The sequence below is a fragment of the Rana temporaria genome, chromosome 6 (genome assembly GCF_905171775.1).
Source record: "Rana temporaria chromosome 6, aRanTem1.1, whole genome shotgun sequence".
In the NCBI taxonomy this organism is placed as follows: domain Eukaryota; kingdom Metazoa; phylum Chordata; class Amphibia; order Anura; family Ranidae; genus Rana; species Rana temporaria.
The window spans coordinates 31,407,226-31,429,448 of NC_053494.1; the positions used below are offsets into that span (position 1 = coordinate 31,407,226).

The 22,223-nt window shown below is 44.4% G+C and overlaps 1 protein-coding gene across 2 annotated transcripts in view; it reads left to right on the forward strand.

The window, feature by feature from the left end:
* The first annotated feature begins 7,947 nt into the window (after positions 1-7,947).
* The window catches only part of TELO2 (telomere maintenance 2), a 28,203-nt gene continuing 13,927 nt past the window's right edge, over positions 7,948-22,223 (forward strand). The window contains exons 1-11 of one of the 2 annotated variants that reach the window (XM_040356591.1): positions 7,949-8,113; positions 10,477-10,824; positions 12,786-13,066; positions 16,170-16,238; positions 17,691-17,838; positions 18,161-18,263; positions 18,347-18,415; positions 20,389-20,530; positions 20,624-20,760; positions 20,895-20,995; positions 21,239-21,322. In XM_040356591.1, coding sequence (XP_040212525.1) covers positions 10,493-10,824; positions 12,786-13,066; positions 16,170-16,238; positions 17,691-17,838; positions 18,161-18,263; positions 18,347-18,415; positions 20,389-20,530; positions 20,624-20,760; positions 20,895-20,995; positions 21,239-21,322 — 1,466 coding nt within the window. In that variant the 5' untranslated portion in view covers positions 7,949-8,113; positions 10,477-10,492. Of the gene's footprint in view, positions 8,114-10,476; positions 10,825-12,785; positions 13,067-16,169; positions 16,239-17,690; positions 17,839-18,160; positions 18,264-18,346; positions 18,416-20,388; positions 20,531-20,623; positions 20,761-20,894; positions 20,996-21,238; positions 21,323-22,223 lie in introns of both variants that reach the window. The other variant, XM_040356592.1, reaches the window with a different exon arrangement.

Genomic DNA, 22,223 nt, shown 5'->3' on the forward strand with positions numbered 1-22,223 from the left:
CGTGACCCCACGTAAATGATGCGCCTTAAGAACGGCGCATGCGCGCGCATGCTCAGTATCACGTCGAATTTTCTCCGTAAATTACGCCGGCTCAATGATTAGTCAACGCGAACGTAACCTACGCCCATCCCCATTCACGTACGACTTACGCAAACGACGTAAAATACGACACTGTTCCGACGTTTCTGACGTCCATACCTTAACATGACTTACCCCTGCTTTATGAGGGGTAAAGTTACGCCAGTCGTACGCCTTACGTAAACAGTGTATTTTAATACGCCGGGCGCAAGTACGTTCGTGAATCGGCGTATCTAGCTCATTTGCATATTCAACGCGGAAATACACGGAAGCGCCCCTAGCGGCCAGCGGAAATATGAACCCCAAGATATGACGGTGTAGGAGACTTACGCCGCTCGTATCTTGGCCAAATTAAAGCGTAACTGATTCTATGAATCAGTCGCATAGATACGATGGCGCACTTTCGGACTTACGACGTCGTAAGTCCTTTGAGAATCTGGCCCAAAGAAGCTAATAGACAATAATCAAGGTTCTGTATCAATACATAAGGAGAAGGAATACATGTATACTGTAATGAATCTTGTATAACTGTAAAAAAAAAAATTGTATATAAGCTTATAAAGAGAAAGAAATAAAAAAAAATTCACGTAAACAAAAAGTGTTATGTACGCACGATCATTTTTCAGCATGAAAAAAAATGATGTTTTTCGGCATGTAGAAAAAACAACGTTTTTTACAACTTCATCATTAAAACGACGTTGCCCACACACCATCGTTTTTAAAAAATCATATGTGGAGTTACACCCCAAAATTCATACTGCTGCTTCTCCTGAGTACGGGGATACCACATATCTGAGACTTTTTGGGAGCCTAGCTGTGTACAGGACCCCAAAAACCAATCATCGCCTTCAGGCTTTCTAAGGGCGTAAAATTGTGATTTCACTTCCTCACTACCTATGGAGTTTTTTTTTTTTTTTGCACAAAGTTGTCACTAAATGATATATTGCTCAAACATGCCATGGGTATATGTGAAATTACCTCCCAGAATACATTCTGTTGCTTCTCCTGAGTATGTGGATACCACATGTGCAAGACTTTTTGGGAGCCTAGCTGTGTACAGGACCCCAAAAACCAAGCACCGCCTTCAGGCTTTCTAAGGGTGTAAATGTTTGATTTCACTCCTCACTACCTATCACAGTTTTGGAGGCCATGGAATGCCCAGATGGCACAAACCCCCTCAAATGACCCCACGAGGGTTTATAACCCCTTTAACCACTTAAGGACCGCCGCACAACTATATACTTCGACAAAATGGCACGGCTGGGCACAAGGGAACAGTGGACCCGATCGCCGCAACTGTCCCGCGATCGGGTCACAGAGCTGAAGAACGGGGAGAGGTAAGTGTAAACAAACCTTCCCTGTTCTTCCTAGTGTGGCTGTCACTGATCGTCTGTTCCCTGGCGCGACGATCAGTGACGTCACACGCACAGTCACGCCCCCCCCACAGTAAGAACACTCCCTTAGTACACACTTAACCCCTACAGCACCCCTTCCTGGTTAACCCCTTTACTGGCAGTGTAATTTTCACAGTAATCAGTGAATTTGTATAGCACTTTTCGCTGTGAAAATGACAATGGTCCCAAAAATGTGTCAAAAATGTCCGATGTGTCCGCCATAATGTCGCAGTCATGGAAAAAATCATTGATCGCCGCCATTAGTAGTAAAAAAAAAAAAATTATTATTAAAAATGCAATAAAACGATCCCTTATTTTGTAAACGCAAAACACGCTTATTGCGATTTTTTTTTTTACCAAAATATGTAGAAGAATACGCATCGACCTAAACTGAGGGAAAAAAAAAATTTGGGGATATTTATTATAGCAAAAAGTTTAAAATATTGAATTTTTTTCAAAATTGTTGCTCTATTTTTGTTTATAGCGCAAAAAAAATAAAAACCGCAGAGGTGATCAAATACCACCAAAAGAAAGCTCTATTTGTGGGAAAAAAGGACGCCAATTTTGTCCAGGGAGCAAAACAAAAGTGTAAAGGGAGCAAAACAAAAATGTCCAGGGAGCAAAACAAAAATGTCCAGGGAGCAAAACAAAAGTTTCCGGGGAGCAAAACAAAAGTGTTTGTTTTGCTCCCTTGACACTTTTGTTTTTCTCCCTGGACATTTTTGTTTTGCTCCCATGACACTTTTGTTTTGCTCCTGGGACACTTTTGTTTTGCTCCCTGGACATTTTTGTTTTGCTCCCTGGACATTTTTGTTTTGCTCCCTGGACACTTTTGTTTTGCTCCCTGGACACTTTTGTTTTGCTCCCTTGACACTTTTGTTTTGCTCCCTGGACATTTTTGTTTTGCTCCCTGGACACTTTTGTTTTGCTCCCTGGACACTTTTGTTTTGCTCCCTTGACACCTTTCTTTGCTCCCTGGACACTTTTGTTTTGCTCCCTGGACATTTTTGTTTTGCTCCCTGGACATTTTTGTTTTGCTCCCTGGACAATTTTGTTTTGCTCCCTGGACAATTTTGTTTTGCTCCCGGGACACTTTTGTTTTGCTCCCTGGACACTTTTGTTTTGCTCCCTTGACACTTTTCTTTGCTCCCTGGACACTTTTGTTTTGCTCCCTGGACATTTTTGTTTTGCTCCCTGGACAATTTTGTTTTGCTCCCTGGACACTTTTGTTTTGTTCCCGGGACACTTTTGTTTTGCTCCCGGGACACTTTTGTTTTGCTCCCTTGACACTTTTGTTTTGCTCCCTTGACACTTTTGTTTTGCTCCCTGGACATTTTTGTTTTGCTCCCTTGACACTTTTCTTTGCTCCCTGGACACTTTTGTTTTGCTCCCTGGACACTTTTGTTTTGCTCCCGGGACACTTTTGTTTTGCTCCCGGGACACTTTTGTTTTGCTCCCGGGACACTTTTGTTTTGCTCCCGGGACACTTTTGTATTGCTCTCGGGACACTTTTGTATTGCTCTCGGGACACTTTTGTTTTGCTCCCTGGACACTTTTGTTTTGCTCCCTTGACACTTTTCTTTTGCTCCCTGGACATTTTTGTTTTGCTCCCGGGACACTTTTGTTTTGCTCCCTGGACACTTTTGTTTTGCTCCCGGGACATTTTTGTTTTGCTCCCTGGACACTTTTGTTTTGCTCCCTTGACACTTTTCTTTTGCTCCTGGGACATTTTTGTTTTGCTCCCTGGACAATTTTGTTTTGCTCCCGGGAGACTTTTGTTTTGCTCCTGGGACATTTTTGTTTTGCTCCCTGGACAATTTTGTTTTGCTCCCGGGACACTTTTCTTTTGCTCCCGGGACACTTTTGTTTTGCTCCCTTGACACTTTTGTTTTGCTCCCTGGACATTTTTGTTTTGCTCCCTTGACACTTTTGTTTTGCTCCTGGGACACTTTTGCTTTGCTCCTGGGACACTTTTGTTTTGCTCCCTGGACATTTATGTTTTGCTCCCGGGACACTTTTGTTTTGCTCCCGGGACACTTTTGTTTTGCTCCCGGGACACTTTTGTTTTGCTCCCTGGAAACTTTTGTTTTGCTCCCTGGACATTTTTGTTTTGCTCCCGGGACACTTTTGTTTTGCTCCTGGGACATTTTTGTTTTGCTCCCGGGACAATTTTGTTTTGCTCCCGGGACACTTTTCTTTTGCTCCCGGGACACTTTTGTTTTGCTCCCTTGACACTTTTGTTTTGCTCCCTGGACATTTTTGTTTTGCTCCCTTGACACTTTTGTTTTGCTCCCTGGACATTTTTGTTTTGCTCCCTGGACAATTTTGTTTTGCTCCCTGGACATTTTTGTTTTGCTCCCGGGACACTTTTGTTTTGCTCCTGGGACATTTTTGTTTTGCTCCCGGGACAATTTTGTTTTGCTCCCGGGACACTTTTCTTTTGCTCCCGGGACACTTTTGTTTTGCTCCCTTGACACTTTTGTTTTGCTCCCTGGACATTTTTGTTTTGCTCCCTTGACACTTTTGTTTTGCTCCCTGGACATTTTTGTTTTGCTCCCTGGACAATTTTGTTTTGCTCCCAGGACACTTTTGTTTTGCTCCCGGGACACTTTTGCTTTGCTCCCGGGACACTTTTGCTTTGCTCCTGGGACACTTTTGTTTTGCTCCCTTGACACTTTTGTTTTGCTCCCTGGACATTTATGTTTTGCTCCCGGGACACTTTTGTTTTGCTCCCGGGACACTTTTGTTTTGCTCCCTGGACACTTTTGTTTTGCTCCCTGGACATTTTTGTTTTGCTCCCTGGACACTTTTGTTTTGCTCCCTGGACACTTTTGTTTTGGTTCCTTGACACTTTTGTTTTGCTCCCGGGACACTTTTGTTTTGCTCCCGGGACACTTTTGTTTTGCTCCCGGGAGACTTTTATTTTGCTCCCTGGACATTTTTGTTTTGCTCCCTGGACATTTTTGTTTTGCTCCCTTGACACTTTTGTTTTGCTCCCTGGACATTTTTGTTTTGCTCCCTTGACACTTTTGTTTTGCTCCCTGGACATTTTTGTTTTGCTCCCTGGACATTTTTGTTTTGCTCCCTGGACATTTTTGTTTTGCTCCCTTGACACTTTTGTTTTGCTCCCGGGACGCTTTTGTTTTGCTCCCTGGACATCTTTGTATTGCTCCCGGGACACTTTTGTTTTGCTCCCGGGACACTTTTGTTTTGCTCCCTGGACACTTGTTTTGCTCCCGGGACACTTTTGTTTTGCTCCTGGGACATTTTTGTTTTGCTCCCTGGACAATTTTGTTTTGCTCCCGGGACACTTTTCTTTTGCTCCCGGGACACTTTTCTTTTGCTCCCGGGACACTTTTCTTTTGCTCCCTGGACATTTTTGTTTTGCTCCCGGGACACTTTTCTTTTGCTCCCGGGACACTTTTCTTTTGCTCCCTTGACACTTTTGTTTTGCTCCCTGGACATTTTTGTTTTGCTCCCTTGACACTTTTGTTTTGCTCCCTGGACATTTTTGTTTTGCTCCCTGGACACTTTTGTTTTGCTCCCTGGACACTTTTGTTTTGCTCCCGGGACGCTTTTATTTGCTCCCTGGACATTTTTGTTTTGCTCCCGGGACGCTTTTATTTGCTCCCTGGACACTTTTGTTTTGCTCCCGGGACACTTTTGTTTTGCTCCCTTGACACTTTTGTTTTGCTCCCTGGACATTTATGTTTTGCTCCCGGGACACTTTTGTTTTGCTCCCGGGACACTTTTGTTTTGCTCCCGGGACACTTTTGTTTTGCTCCCTGGACACTTTTGTTTTGCTCCCTGGATATTTTAGTTTTGCTCCCGGGACACTTTTGTTTTGGTCCCTTGACACTTTTGTTTTGCTCCTGGGACACTTTTGTTTTGCTCCCGGGACACTTTTGTTTTGCTCCCGGGACACTTTTATTTTGCTCCCTGGACATTTTTGTTTTGCTCCCTGGACATTTTTGTTTTGCTCCCTTGACACTTTTGTTTTGCTCCCTGGACATTTTTGTTTTGCTCCCTTGACACTTTTGTTTTGCTCCCTTGACACTTTTGTTTTGCTCCCTTGACACTTTTGTTTTGCTCCCTGGACATTTTTGTTTTGCTCCCTGGACATTTTTGTTTGCTCCCTGGACATTTTTGTTTTGCTCCCTGGACACTTTTGTTTTGCTCCCGGGACACTTTTGTTTTGCTCCCGGGACGCTTTTGTTTTGCTCCCGGGACATCTTTGTATTGCTCCCGGGACACTTTTGTTTTGCTCCCGGGACACTTTTGTTTTGCTCCCGGGACACTTTTGATTTGCTCCCGGGACACTTTTGATTTGCTCCCGGGACACTTTTGTTTTGCTCGCGGGCAGTGGCATAGAGTGGGTTGTCAGCACCCAGGGCAAAGCAAGAAATTTGGGCCCCCTAATCCGCTGACTTTTAGAACTCCCTTCTGAGTGTGTGCGGCGTGCAGGGTTGAGGGGGTGCGCTGTGTGCAGCGTGCAGGGTTGAGGGGGTGCGCTGTGTGCAGGGGTGTGCTGTGTGCCGCATGCAGGGTTGAGGGGGTGCACTGTGTGTGGCGTGCAGGGTTGAGGGGGTGCGCTGTGTGCGGCGTGCAGGGTTGAGACGGTGCGCTGTGTGCGGAATGCAGGGTTGAGACGGTGCACTGTGTGCGACGTGCAGAGTTGAGGGGGTGCACTGTGTGCGGCAAGCAGGGTTGAGGGGGTGTGCTGTGTGCAGGGTTGAGGGGGTGCGCTGCGTGCAGCGTGTGGGGTTGAGGGGGTGTGCTGTGTGCGACGTGCAGGTTTGAGGGGATGTGCTGTGTGCATGGTTGAGGGGGTGCGCTGTGTGGGGTTGAGGGGGTACGCTGTGTGCGGGGGCGTGCAAGGTTGAGGGGTTACATATGTGTACATCTCCCCCTCCCCCTCAGCGCAGTTCTCCTCCTAGGCTCGGTTGCCACCATGCACTACATACAGAGCGAGCACTCACAGTGTCCGTGCAGGCTGACAGGAGGTGACCGGGGATTCTGTCTGTGTAGATACTGCATCTTTTTCCTCCTGGCCTAGGTTTCCTCCAGACAGTCCTGGGGTGGTCGGTGCAGAATCAGAGTGCAGGGGCCCGTAGCAGCACAGTGACAAGCAGGAGTCAGACTCGTCACTCAGGAGAAGCGGCGGCGGAAGTCCGGGCTGTGGGGCGGGCTAAGAGAACGCGGGCAGAGCGAGCGGGGATCCTGGAGGACTCAGTCACATGTATGGAGACGGAGGATGCTGCCCTCGCCTGCCCTAAATTCCCCTCACACTCTCTGAACGCTGTAACTGCCCGATCATATTCCCTGGCAATGCTGGCATAATCGTCTTCACTCAGTCTGCACTGTTCAGTCACTTACTGCGGACACCGCAGTGAGTGACTGAACAGTGCATAGTGAGCGAAGACGATGATGCCGAAGAAGAAGTGTTCAGTGTTACCCAAGCTGCACCACATCGCAACTGTTTTATTATAGCGCACAGCTGCTAATCTCCCGCTAAATCTCCCGCCTGTCACTGCGCCCCTCCAAATGTTGCGCCCAGGGCAACATACCCCCTTGCCCCCCCCCCCCCCCCACGCTACGCCACTGGTGACATGTCACATTAAAGATTAAAGTTGAGAAGTCGGGGGAGGGGGTGTTCTGCTGTCGGAAATTACATCTTACATTAAAGTGAAAAGGCGGGGGTGCTGACTTCTTGCCTCTTCTCCCATGCAGCCAGCGAGTTGAGAAGCGGGGTGAGGGGCCGAAAATGACTTCTCACCAGACGGGGCCTCTAGTAATTTGGGGGGCCCTCCACAGCCCTAAGCGGCTTGCATAATGAGCCTATAGGGCGGATCGGCCCTGCGCATACCAGGACATTATGACTTTAACAGATGTTTACTTCTGCTTTAACATTTGAAACTTATTTTTTGTGGGGGGAGGGGGTTATCATTTTTATTTTTTTTTTACTTTATGCTAAGTGTACAAAACATACACTTCACTCATTGCAATGTAGGGCAGTGCGCTGCCTTACTTACAGTGCGATTCGGCACGGTGCGCAGCGCTAAAATGCAGCATGTCTACATTTTAGCGCTAGGCTGGGTTGTAGTGTGCATGGGACACATAGGAGATAATTGTTCCCTTTGTGTCGGTGACACACGTTTTACAATACGGTAACATGTCTGTCGCCGCAGAGAGCGACAATTAGCCCTTACTAAGGTTGAAAAATGCCTTTACTTTAGGTGTAGGCCACTCAAGTACCTCATGAAGCCTGACACTCATTTGCACAGCTACTGGACAGCAAACTTTAGGATTTCTGACAAGATCAGTGATTTATTATCTTTTAACCTATAAAATAATTGACAATATCAGCTGACGTATTTTATGAGAAGCTTGGTATTAACATGATCATGCTACAGTAATAACAATCAGTTCTGAGCTGTCCCCAGAACGAGGCTTGGTTATAGGTGGTGCTTTTAGCTGTGCTGAGGTCCCACAACGAGGCTTGGATGTAGGCGGATCAATTGTGCTGAGGTCCCACAACGAGGCTTGGTTGCAGGAAGGAGCTTGGTACACAGTGTGGGAGATCCAATGAGGACTGAGAACTGATATCTCTGCTGGACTATAGAGAGGAGCCCCGGGGACAGGTACTGTGATGTGCTGCTGCAGGGTTATCAGCCAGAGTGGGGTGGTGTACAGATAACACTGGGGGGAGGGGATTATTGATGAACACACGTGTGGTAAGGGGGCATTCCTGGCTGAGAACTGTGACCACCATGGGGCTCCTTTCTATATATCCCAATAGGACATGCATGGCGCTAGACTGGTATACAGGGCATTTCCAGGGACACTGTGCTGTGTATCCCGGTATGACATGAATGGCACCAGACTGGCATTTCCAGGGACACTGTGCTAATATATCCCAGAATAACATGTATGGCACCAGACTGGCATTTTCAGGGACTATGTGCTATATCTCCCAGTATGACATGAATGGCACTAGACTGACATACAGAGAATTTCCAGGGACTCTGTGCTATATATCCCAGCATGACAGAATGGCACCAGGCTGGCATACAGGGCATTTCCAGGGACACTGCTTTATATCCCAGTATGACATGAATGGCACCAGACTGGCATACAGGGCATTTCCAGGGACACTGTGCTATATATCTCAGTGTGACATGAATGGCACCAGACTGGCATACAGGGCATTTCCAGGGACACTGTGCTATATATCTCAGTGTGACATGAATGGCACCAGACTGGCATTTCCAGGGACACTGTGCTATATATCCCAGAATAACATGAATGTCACCAGACTGGCATACATGGCATTTCCAGGTACACTGTGCTATATATCCCAGTATGACATGAATGGCACCAGACTGGCATACAGGGCATTTCCAGGGACACTGTGCTATATATCCTGGTATAACATGAATGGCACCAGACTGGCATACAGGGCATTTCCAGGGACACTGTGCTATATATCTCAGTGTGACATGAATGGCACCAGACTGGCATTTCCAGGGACACTGTGCTATATATCCCAGAATAACATGAATGTCACCAGACTGGCATACATGGCATTTCCAGGTACACTGTGCTATATATCCCAGTATGACATGAATGGCACCAGACTGGCATAGAGGGCATTTCCAGGGACTCTGTGCTATATATCCTGGTATGACATGAATGGCACCAGACTGGCATTTCCAGGGACACTGTGCTATATATCTTAGTATGACATTAATGGCACTAGACTGGCATACAGGGCATTTCCAGGTACACTGTGCTATATATCCCAGTATGACACGAATGGCACCAAACTGGCATAGAGGGCATTTCCAGGGACTCTGTGCTATATATCCCAGTATGACATGAATGGCACCAGACTGGCATACAGGGCATTTCAGGGACACTGCTTTATATCCAAGTATGACATGAATAGCACCAGATTGGCATACAGGGCATTTCCAGGGACCCAGTGCTATATATACCAGCATGACAGAATGGCATACAGGGCATTTCCAGGGACACTGTGCTATATATCCCGGTATGACATGAATGGCACCAGACTGGCATTTCCATGGAAACTGTGCTATATATCTTAGTATGACATAAATGGCACTAGACTGGCATACAGGGCATTTCCAGAGACACTGTGCTATATATCTCAGTTTGACACGAATGGCACCAGACTGGCATACAGGGCATTTCCAGGGACACTGTGCCATGTATTCCAGGATATGATATGTGGCACTGGACTGACATGCCAGTAATTTCCAGGGACACTGTGCTATATATCTCAGTGTGGCACCAGACTTCGATACCAGTCGGGGACGCTGTTCTATATATATGATCTGTGACATACCGGTCATTTCCAGGGACACTGTGCTATATATCCCGGCATATTGTGAATGGTACACAGGCCAATTTCCAGGGACACTTTGATATCCACATAAAGAGCCAAGAACCACGGAGGTGTACATACTATTATTTGCATGTATTGAGTATCTACCTGTCTGATATTTGTAAGAGATTCTTTGGCAGAAGTATAATAATTGGGCAAGACTCATCATGCATTGTATGTTGGCACGACTGCATGTGGTACCCATCAGGAGAGGGTGACTATGCTGGTGAACAGTCTAGGGCAGGGGTCTTCCAACTACGGCCCTCCAGCTGTTCAGGAACTACAATTCCCATCATGCCCAGTCATGTCTGTGAATGTCGGAGTTTTACAATGCCTCATGGGAGGTGTAGTTCTGCAACAGCTGGAGGGCCGTAGTTTGAGGATCCCTGGTCTAGGGACACGGCGTTGTCACCCTATAGCAGGAAGTGCTGGCACAAGGTCCTTCATGGCAGGATCACCAGCTCACATTTTAGAAATCTTGAGAATGACATTATTATGGGATTGTAGAGATTCCATTTCTTCTCTGATCTCTCGAAGGATAGAAGGTCCTCTTTAGCTGTACATGCCTCTGACTGCCTGTGTTTCATGTTGTAGGTCACAGCGCCCCCCTATGATGGATCAGGACATTCTGTCTGTGCGCTCGGCCGTCTATGGTGCCCTCGCCGACCTGTCCAAGATCTCTGATGGAGATAGATTGGTGGAAGTTCTGACCGGCATCAAATGTTTCCTTGGGAAGGGTGAGAATGCGGCGACCGCGCAGGAGACGGGCGAGTTTCATAGAACGCACTACACTCCTTTTCTTAGGGTTTTGGTGACAAAAATGGGTCCCCAGTGGTTGGATCTTCTGACTTCTGAACATTTAGATCTTTGGGACAGTTTCTTCCTGGAGGGTCCTGCGGACCAAGCCTTCCTGGTGCTGGTGGAGAGTCTGGGGCAAACCGGGTGAGTGACCGTGCCAAGTACAACTAAACACTCAAGTGCAAAAATTGGGGATTTTCTTTCGCTTTTACCATTAAGCTGCCATTGACGATTCACATTTTTTTTTTTTTTTTTTTAGTGTAGTCGGTGGGGGAGGGGGAGAGGCTGCAGCTGCTGGAAAATGTTGCATGTTCCACCCTAAATGCGTATGGAACAGGCACGTGTTCCAAAAGATCAACTTATCCTGTCACTGTCCCAGATTGACCCAACCTCCGCAAGTGCCCCCATAGGAAGCTGCTTTCCATGGGGGCACCACTCATGCCGTGCTCATTCTGAAGCCACCTCTTTGCTTCTGAGACACACAGAGTGCAGCCCGTCCCCCCTGCTTCCTCCTTACTGGCTGTGATTGACAGCAACGGGAGGAAATGGTGCAGTGAGGAGGCAGAGACCCGGGAGAGCTGCTTCTCTGCTGCACATCACTGGATCATGATTTGGGCTCAGGTGAGTATAATGTGGGGCTGAGCGGGGAGCAGTTTAGCCCACACACAATCATTTTTTACAACCCGAAAAACGACATAAAAAAATGCAGCATGTTCGGAAAAAAAAAATTGTCGTTTTCAGAACCCGAAAAATGTGAACCCCACACACGATAATTTTAAATGACATTTTTAAAAAAAAAACGTTTTTTTCATTCCCATTGGCTTCGTACGCCCGCATCGCTGGACCGTGGGACAGGTGAGTGTCTGATTATTAAAAGTCAGCAGCTGCACATTTTGTAGCTGCTGACTTTTAAATGGGTGGAACTCTGCTTTAAGGTATAATCTGTGAAGGTCTGGTAAAAAAAAAATGTTTAACCGCTTGGGATCCGCGCTATGGACGAAAGACGTCCACAGCGCGGCTCTCAAGTGCCGAGTGGATGTCTTTAGACGTCCTGTTGTTGTGATTCCCCGTGTGCGCCGCACGGGGAAACAACGTGCCCGGCGCATTGCTCGGGAGCCGATGCGAGTGCCTGGCGGCCGCGATGTCCGCCAGGCACCCGCGATCGTCGGTGACAGCAGGGACGTGGAGCTCTGTGTGTAAACCCAGAGCTCCACGTGCTGTCAGGGAGAGAGGAGACCGATCTGTGTCCCTTTACATAGGGACACCGCATCGGTCACCTCCCCCAGTCAGTCCCCTCCCCCCACAGTAAGAACACAATGAGGGAATACATTTAACCCCTTCCTCACCCCCTAGTGTTAACCCCTTCACTGCCAGTCACATTTATACAGTAATTAGTGCATTTTTATAGCACTGATCGCTGTATAAATGTGAATGGTCCCAAAATTGTGTCAAAAGTGTCCGATACGTCCGCTGCAATATCGCAGGCCTGACAAAATAATCTCAAATCGCAGCCATTACTGGTTAAAAAAAAAAAAAAATCATAAATCTATCCCCTGTTTTGTAGGCGCTATAACTTTTGCGCAAACCAATCAATATACGCTTATTGTGATTTTTTTTTTTTTTAACAAAAATATGTAGAAGAATACGTATCGGCCTAAACCGAGGGAAATTTTAATTTTTTTAAAAAAAAATTGGGATATTATTATAACAAAAAGTAAAAAATATTGTGTTTTTTTTCAAAATTTTCTGTTTTTTTTATGTTTACAGCGCAAAAAATTAAAATCGCAGAGGTGATCAATTACCACCAAAAGAAAGCTCTATTTGTGGGGAAAAAATTATAAAAATATAATTTGGGTACAGTGTTGTATGACCGCGCAATTGTCATTCAAAATGCGTCAGCGCTGAAAGCTGAAAATTGGTCTGGGCACGAAAGGGGTTTAATTGCCCAGTAATGAAGTGGTTAACTAATAAGTTGGAAACTGGCATTTGTGGGACAAAATAATCAGCAAGTCCGTTGAAGTGTGAATAACTGACTTGCACTTCAGATGTATACTGATGAGAATGGGCAAATGAGTTACCATGTTTTGTTTGCTTGTTTCCTAAAGGCCCTCTGCTCGCCTGGATCACTGTGTTCACGTTCTTGAGAAATTCTTGCAGCGCGGGGCCCTGGCGGAAGTCATTTGGGAGGTGTGTGAGCAGCAGCTGGAAGCCACGCCAACGCCTGTCTTGCATGAAGCCATCTTGGCAAAAATCTGTAACTTGCCTGACCACGTGGCCAATTGTCTGCAGAAACATAATAAGTCCATCTTTTATCCACAAAACTACTTCCCTCGCATCGGAAATGCCATCCTGAAAGTGCTGCAGATGGTGTCTGTGTCATTAAGAGGTAACTTGACATCCATGATTTGATTGCATTGTGTAGAAACCACTGTGAGAGTTTTACCTCTTAAGAAAAGGTCCAGCTGAAACTTTTTTTTTTTTTTCATAATTGCTTTGTCATTGGTACGTTTTTGGAGGGTTATCCTGAAGTCCGGGTACCCTGTGAGTTTATATGTCTTTTTTTTGTGACCGGAGACGCACATATATACTGGGATGTGCAGCCCAGTAAGACAGAGGCCCTCTCCCTAACGTGAACGGTGTGGTCGGTGGCGCAACGGTCCGGCTGATGCCACTTTACATTGCAGCCCATTGATCACTTCCTGGTCCTTCTATGTTTGGAATCTATTTCCTAAACCTTATGGGATAAATTTCCCTCCTATATGTATATGCTGCTTGATGCTTGCAATATCCTTACTGACCTAAAGAATTTGACCAGCCTATATATCTTGTGGCGCTTGCCTTTGGATTGATCCATCAGCTGTTTTACCATCAGGACCGCCTGTAAACCCAGACATTTTACTTATTTACCATAACCAGTTCCTCCTACCGGGCTCCATATTTAACCCTATCCATTACCGTGGATGAAAAATCTATAGCTCCTGAAGAAGCACTCAACTGCGAAACATGTATTATGTGAAAATTTACCAATACATACGTTAGCCATCAACAATCGTTGATGTCTCCATTGGACCAGTATTGGTTTTGATATTATTGTTTTGTAAAATTATTACAAGTTTTTTTGTGATAATTATTTTATTGTTTTTAATGTATTTTTACAAATGTCCACTGTAATGTAGATTCAATAGCCCTTTTGGAATTGCGTCAATAAAATGTATTCTGTGTCAACGATTAGTGCCTAGGAAGTCCACTTTTTCCTCCAACAACAAATTCTCCTATTATAGTTTAGGACGTGGCACTGTACTATTTTAGGACACCCACAGCCCATCCTGTGGTTTGTGTACTTTTACCTTCTTGAATACCTTAATGGGTATACATACTGTAGGTCAAGGCCCGGTTCATACTAGTGCGATGCGAGAACCCTGCGATTCCAGTGTCGGTTCCCGCATAGCACCTGAATCGTGGTTTACACTGAGATCTGCGAAACCGCTGTGGGTGTCAATGTAAAGTTAACAACACCCCCAGATCGGTTTGCAGATCGCAGTGCAAAATGTGAAATGGTACAGGAATCGGATTGCATAGGTGTGAACACCCATACGATCCGATTCCTGTGCGGACCAAAAAAAGGGTCCTGCACCATTTTGGTGCGGATACGATTTCAGCCATACAATTTGTATGGCTGAAATCACGTCGCACAGATATCGCATATGATCTGACCAGCAATGCGGTGCGAATCACATGCGATGTCTGGCATTGCACTAATGTGAACTGGGCCTTAAACACACACACTGCTTTATGTAAAGAGCAACTTATTACATATGTGTATATCATTTTTATATATATATATATATATATATATATATATATATATATATATATATATATATATATATATATATATATATATATATATATATATATATATATATATATATACTCCCCGATCAGCCATATCTTTATAACCACCTACCTAATATTGAGTAGGTCAACCTTTTGCCACCAAAACAGCCTGACTCCGTTGAGGCATGGACCTCACTAGACCTGAAAATAAGCTGTGGTATCTGGCACCAAGCTGTCAGTAGCAGAGACTTTAAATGGGTTGTAAAGGTAAAAAATCCTAATCATCTTTCTTTTACCTTAGTGCAGTCCTCCTTCACTTACCTCATCCTTCCATTTTGCTTTTAAATGTCCTTATTTCTTCTGAGAAAAATCCTCACTTCCTGTTCTTCTGTCTGTAACTCCACACAGTAATACAAGGCTTTCTCCCTGGTGAGGAGTGTCGTGCTCGACCCCTCCCCTGGAATACAGGAGAGTCAGGACGCTCTCTACGTTGCAGATAGAGAAAGGAGCTGTGTGTTAGTGGGTGTCCTGACTCTCCTGTAGTCCAAGGGAGGGGGCGAGCACGACACTCCACACCAGGGAGAAAGCCTCGCATTACTGTGTGTAGTTACAGACAGAAGAACAGGAAGTGAGGATTTCTCAGAAGAAATAAGGACATTTAAAAGCAAAATGGAAGGATGAGGTAAGTGAAGGAGGACTGCACTAAGGTAAAGCTATTTAGGGAAACTTTTTTTACCTTTGCAACCCCTTTAAGTCCTGTCAGTGGTTCTCAACCCTCTCCTCAAGTACTCCCAACAGGCCATGTTTGCAGGTTTTCCTTTATCCTGCACGGGTGCTTTAAATCTGAGTCAATGGCTTGGTATTTTGGACAGCTGTTTTATCTAAGAGAAATTCCCAAAACATGGCCTGTTGGGGGTGCTTGAGGACAGGGTTGAGAACCACTGCTGTAAGTCACGAGGTGGGGCCTCCATGGATCAGACTTGTTTTTCCAGTACATCCCACAAATGCTTAACTGGATTGAGATCTTGAGAGTTTAAACTTCAAACTCGTTGTGTTGCTCAAACTATTTTTGAACCATGAACCATTTTTGCAGTGCGGCCGGGTGTATAATTCTGCTGATAGAGGCCACTGCAGTTGGGCAATGTCGTTTCTGTGAAGGGGTGTACTTGGTCAGCAACAATGTTTAGGTAGGTGGTATGGTCAAGTAACATCCACATACATGGGAGGACCCAAAGTTTACCAGAAGAACATTGCCCAAAGTATTACACTGCCTCCAATGCCTTGCCTTCATCCCATACTGCATCCTGGTGCAGAGGAGGAGGGAACCTGGCAGTGCTGTGGGGGTAAGGGGCACACATGGGGCCCCGGCAGCAAATGGAAGGGGCACATGTGCTAGGACCAATTCCCCTGCAGTGCAGCAAGAGGGAGAAAGAGGAGGAGAAGCCAGGGGAGGCAGAAGAGGATCGATGTCTGCAATAAGACGGTACAGCTGGCCATACTGCACAGCAGGTGCCCAGACCCCCTTTTGAACTGACGTGGCCTAGGCCCAGTATGGGAGGGCTGGCTGTACCGCCTTATCAGTGGCCCCGTTTGTCATATTGAGGAAATAACTATTTGCATAATCTTTTCATTTATTTTTCTCTTCTTCATAGATGGCAAAGGCTGCTCCATCAATTTTGTGTCTCAGCTGCTTGGCAAAGTCTGCATGCAAGGCCGGCAAAGTGAGTTGACTTGAACAACATGGTAGAGGCATAGCGGTGAAACAAATCACCCAATAATACTGGTCTTCTTGTGCATAGCCACATAATGTATTATAGTGGTTTACTATTTACTTCTCTTTTCTGAATTTGGCTTTTTTTTTTAAGTTGCAGAGAATTTTTGTGGTGATCTCTTTTTATACACAGATCAACAATTCAGATTCCTGCTTTGTAGTTTTCCTCATATCTCTACAGATCTATAAAACAAGTCTGTCTGATGGAAAATGAATTCTCTAATTTTGTGAAATGCCCACAATCCTCAATACAGAGACTGGGGTCTAGATTTTATTTGTATTTGTTTTAATAATATGTTTTAGCTTTTCTAAAGTATGCCATGTTGATAGCTCCACTTTTACATGTTATTTTTATTAGTGGGAATGCTCTTAAAGCATTCCCAGTATTATTGTGTTTTTTTTTTTGTATTATTATTATTATTCTTAATTAAAATGTTATTTTTGTTCCGTACGTTTTTTTTGGCTCTGCGTAACTTCTGCATACTTTCAGCTATTAAAACCACTCAACTTTTAAAATGTTCAGTTCTTTCAGCTAATGATGGGACTTCTTCAACTTTTTTCCCACTATTTATACTTTTTAAAATATTAAGCTTTTTAACAAAATAATCTCTATCTATGTCAGGGGTGGGCAAACTTTTTGACTTGAGGGCCGCAATGGGTTCATATATTGGACCCGGGGGCCGGACCAAGAGTAGATGTATGTGTGAATTAATATAAATTACATTTAAATTTATAACATGGCACAGTGGCTGCATTTGCTGATGGCGGCTCCATGAAACTCGAAGCATAGGCCGCAAAGCCGCAGCCTCAATTAGAGGCGATCGCTGGACGACGCGATCACTTTGCGCGGCCGACACTCATAGGATACCCCCAGCTCTGCTGCCCTGTTAGCTAGCGCTCCGCGGGCCGGATTAAAAGGTCATAATATAATAGAACACTGTTAATGGTGTGTGTGTGTATTTATTATATTAGGACATCTATCTATCTAGCTATCTATCTATCTATGTCATAGGTGTGCGCACACCCTAATCACCCTGCTGCTTGGCTGCAAAGAAAGGGACTCAGGAATCTCTGTCTTCAATCACCTTTCTCTGTATCTAAAGTGAGACATCGGGGGTCAAAAAGATTGTAAAAAAAAAGTAAAAAATTATGAAATACAAATAAACTACTGACACCAATCTTTGCCCTACTGACACCTCCACTGCTCTACGACACCAACCTCTGACCTATATATTTTTACATACACACATGTGTGTTTGAGCTTTGGGGTGCACAAACTAATGCAATAGGCTGAACACACCTATGGTTGGGGTTTTCACGCACGTTAAATTTCAGATAGACCTGAAATGCATACCAGTGTGTTAACAATAATGATGGCGCACATTCTCTTGTTTATTTACAGGGGAGCTGTTTTCAGTTCTGTTGCCACGTTTGACTGCCCTGGTCCAATCGGATTGCATCTGGCAGAGGATTTGTTGGCGACTAGTGGAGTCTGTCCCCGACAGGTGGATGGAGCCGGTGGTGACTGGACTTGCACAAATGGCACCTGGGTAATGTCTTCTCTTGTGTGTTTTTTCTTTTGTTTCCTGGCTTCAGATTCCAACAGGAGTGTTATCTGAATTAGGTTTGTATGTTCTCGACACGCCTAGATTTCCCCTGCTATACTGGTTATAAACGAAAAACGTATTGGAAGGTTACACAGCCTCACGCTAACACTTTTCACATATTTATTTGTAAAAAAAAAATGAAAAACATTTTTCATTTTCCTTCCACTTCAAAATGATATGCCACTTTATGTTGGTCTTATATCTACTATGCACACATGTACCTTGTAATACTAAAATCTTTATTAACCTTCTCTGTTATTCTTAGACCTTCTGCTCTTTCCCAGTTGCTGGGTGACCTGGTTTTGAAAAATAAGAAGACGCAGTTCATTGTCACCCAGAAGCTGCTGTTCCTGCAGTATGGTCATAAGGTAAACGTGAGCTTGCCACTTACTTTGATAGAAATCACAGTGGTGATTGTATGTAAAATGGCTCTTTTCTTGTTCTTGTGCAGAACGAGATGCTGCAAACTATTCTGGGATATCTGGCTTTGGAAAATAGTCGCCGGGCATTGTTGATTAAGGTGGGTATGAGTGGTGGATATTTTTTGTTACAAAAAAAGAATATACATATGTGTAAATGCACATTTTGAGTTGAAAATGAGGACTAGTTCATACCACAAAAACGCACTCCAGATCAGTTCCGGGTGCGCGTTTTTGACGCATTCCGATGCATTCCAGATGCTTTTTTCCCCACTGTACTGGGGTTTGATGCATTTTTAATGCGTTCAGGTGCAGGAAAAATGCAGCTTTTTTTTTTTTCTGGAACTGGTTGTCTTTGCATATCTGTGTTTAGACCCAGTGACCTCATCACTGTGGTTCTCTATGGAGTGCAAGCAGATCATAGCTGGTAGAAAGGGGCAGGCAGGGTACTGTAAATAGCTTCCTGTAAATATCAGAACACCCCACCTCAGCACTGCTCTTAGCAACCCTCAGCTCTGATAGAAGCAATAGGAGGGCACTTTGAGGAGCTGTGCCAATATCCGAATGCCTTGATGGGTGAGTGTGTAAAGAGGTGTGGGAACTCCTAGGTGAGTTGTATTTGCATGCAGACTGCCCTAGGTAACACCCACATAATGCTGAGCCTCTATGATTGCAAAAATAATTCAATGAATGAAAGTGCTGAGCCCCAGAGAGTAAAGCCCTGTACACATGATCGGTTTATCCGATGAAAACAGACCGATGGACTGTTTTCATTGGACAAACCGATCGTGTGTGGGCCCCATCGGTTTGATTTCCATCGGTGAAAAAAAAAAGAACACGTTTTAAAGTTTTTCCTATTGATAAAAAAACAATAGAAAAATCTGATCATCTGTATGGAACTCCATCGGTCAAAAATCCACGCATGCTCAGAATCAAGTGGACGCATGCTTGGAAGCATTGAACTTCATTTTTTCGGCTCGTCGTAGTGTTTTACGTCACGCGTTTTGGACACCATCGGATTTTTGACCGATGGTGTGTAGGCAAGACTGACGAAAGTCAGCTTCATCGGATATCCGACGAAAAAATCCATCGGATTAGATTCCATCAGATATTCGATTGTGTGTACAAGGCTTAAGGCTGGGATGCAACAGGCTAGCTGATGCTGGACAACCTCCAGGCGGGAGTTGAGAAGTGAGCGGTGACCAAAACGGGACTAGAGGGTAAATCTTTGGTCTAATTTATACTGGCAGTCAGGGGGTGGTAAAAATAGTAGAGTGAAAAAATAGAGTGTTGGGGTAGGAAAATATGTTAGATAAACAGGACTGTGGTATGAGTGGAGAGGCAAGGCTCCCCCTTAGGCTGGCCATACACGGGTCGAATTTCGAAACAATTTTCTTTTGAAAATCAGAAAATACGTGCGTTTTGTAAACCGATGGTGCCACCATTGATTTCAAAATTCGACCAACAAAGCCTTTGATTTCACTTTTTACAGAAAATAATTTTCGTAGCTGTAAATATTCTTTTCTTTCCAGGAATTTTCTTTTCTTGCACATGCGCATTTCTTTTTCCCATCATTGATTAGAAAATCATTTGTTTTTTCAAACAATTTTGATTATTAAAATTCAATGGGCACACGAAAATCGGCTGTTGCTGCAGCCCACTAATGGTGCGAAATACGAACGAAAATTCTTAGATAAGATTTTCGAACCAAATTCGACCCATGTATGCCCTGCCGAATCGGCCGAATTAAATGCGCTGAGTGGCGCTGCAAACCTAGCTTGACAAAAATTGAAAAAAAATTGACTGGACCGAGTGGAAAATGTTTGGCCAAATAACGTGCACCCTATCCGATTCAATTTCTTTTCGGCAGCACCGCTGTATTCAATCTATTGTAATACAATCGCTGACAGTGGAGATTTCTACAGCCAAGCTTTTCACGTGGATAGGGAAATATATGTAGAAAGTTGAGCAGATGAACAAGACTGTAAAGGTAGAATATAGATCCGATATATAACCAGGATGAGTGTTATGAGTGGTAAGTTAGCATGTAGATCATTGTTTGCTCTTGTGACAGGTTTTACGGGAGCTTCTGGACGTTTGGTCATCGGGTAGCATGGTCAAACACTCGTCTTACCCCCAAATGCTACATCTCAGCCGTTGTATCTTCATCTGCATAAGTCTTCTGAATAAAGAGGAAATGGAGGGGTGCAAACAAGGTAGGAGACTGTACAACATGGCAGCAGTTCTTCTCCTGTAACATGTCTCTTTTCATTCACAATGCCAACTCATCTCTTGTCTCTGATGCACAGAACTGCTGCATGCTCTGACCTCCGGCACTCGCTTATACCTGGACAGCTCTCTTCCTCCAGTCAGGTGTTTGGGAATGGTAGTGGCTGAGTGCCTGAGCCAACAAATCAAACATGAAGGTCCAAGTCTTTCCTTCCAGGTAGGGACCATTGTTTACCCATTGGACAAGGTTTCCAAACTTCCTAATCGTGCCTTCACTCCTTTATTCTGGGAGTTGGGCTTTAAAGTTGAGTGTGACAGCCCATCTAATGTACACAAATTCTTATCCTGCAGTATGGGGAGGATGACGACATCAAGGACTTGAAGTCACTACTAAACCCTCCATGTATTTGTCCGTCAGACCCTCCAGATAATGCAAAAAATACAACTGAAAGGTCAGTAGATTTAATGCATGGGTGCTCAACCTGTGGCCCTCCAGCTGTGGTGGAACTACAAGTCCCATGAATCATTGCAAGGCTTTCAGTTAAACAAGCATGACTCCCAAAAGCAAAGTCATGATGGGACTTGTAGTTTGGCAACAGCTTCCAGCCACAGGTTGAGCACCCATGATTTATCGAATGCTTCATGCTGTGTGTCTTGTATAGAACTATGTAATAGATAGTATGTTGTCCTTATAGTTCTACGGTCCCAACCTCTAAGAAGGAGGTAAAACACCCGGAGGGACAAAAAACTGATACTGGGTCAGAATCAGAACTGGACAGGTGAGTTTTATTATTGGATGCTCATTTGTTGTTAATGCAGCCGATTTGCAGAATAAGGCTCTGTGCATTGTAAAAATCTTTTTTATTTTAACGATTTTTATACGGCTAGAAAGCGATGTATGTGTGTGTGGAGAGTTGACTATTCACTGAATAATAAAAAAAAGCATGGTTACGTTGGTCCCTCTATGTAAGCAAGGTCGCCAACCATACATTTTCAAAATGTATATTTCCACTTTACATTACTTTTACGTTTGCAATAATTATCTTTCTCAATAAAAGTAATTGTGAAAAAATAAATAAAAATTGACAGATGTCAAAATCACGGATTTTAAAAAACTGTCCAAGAATTTACTGATGGTTGGCGACCCTGTATGTAAGTGTTGGGTCTTTGATGTAGACATTCAGGGCAGCTTTCATGCCAAAGTACAGTAGTATGAGAGTGAAAATAAGACCTCAATTATTGTTCCTCTGAGGGCCTATTCACACTGTAGCAGTGCGTTAACACATGCCTTTTGACTTATGTTATGCTGTGGATCAATGAGCGTAGGATTAATGCAGCCCAATTAAAATACCGTATTTGCCAGTGTATAAGACGACCCCCTAATTTTACAGTTTTTTTTTTTTATATATTTTTTGCCTGTATTTACTGTATAAGACGACCCCGCTTCTTCATTCTTGCTGGAGCTGGAGCCAATCACCACGAGCAATGTATTCTATTAATCAATACAAACCTGCTTGGCTTGGCAGAGGTTGTCTCTCCAATCCAAGCAGGCTCTGTATTCATTTGAATACATCGATCACCGGGATTGGCTAAGCGGTATATACTGTATGTAGCCGAAGCTACATAAAGTATTACAGCACATCTAGCAGGCATCCAAGCAGCTGACCTGGCGTATAAGAC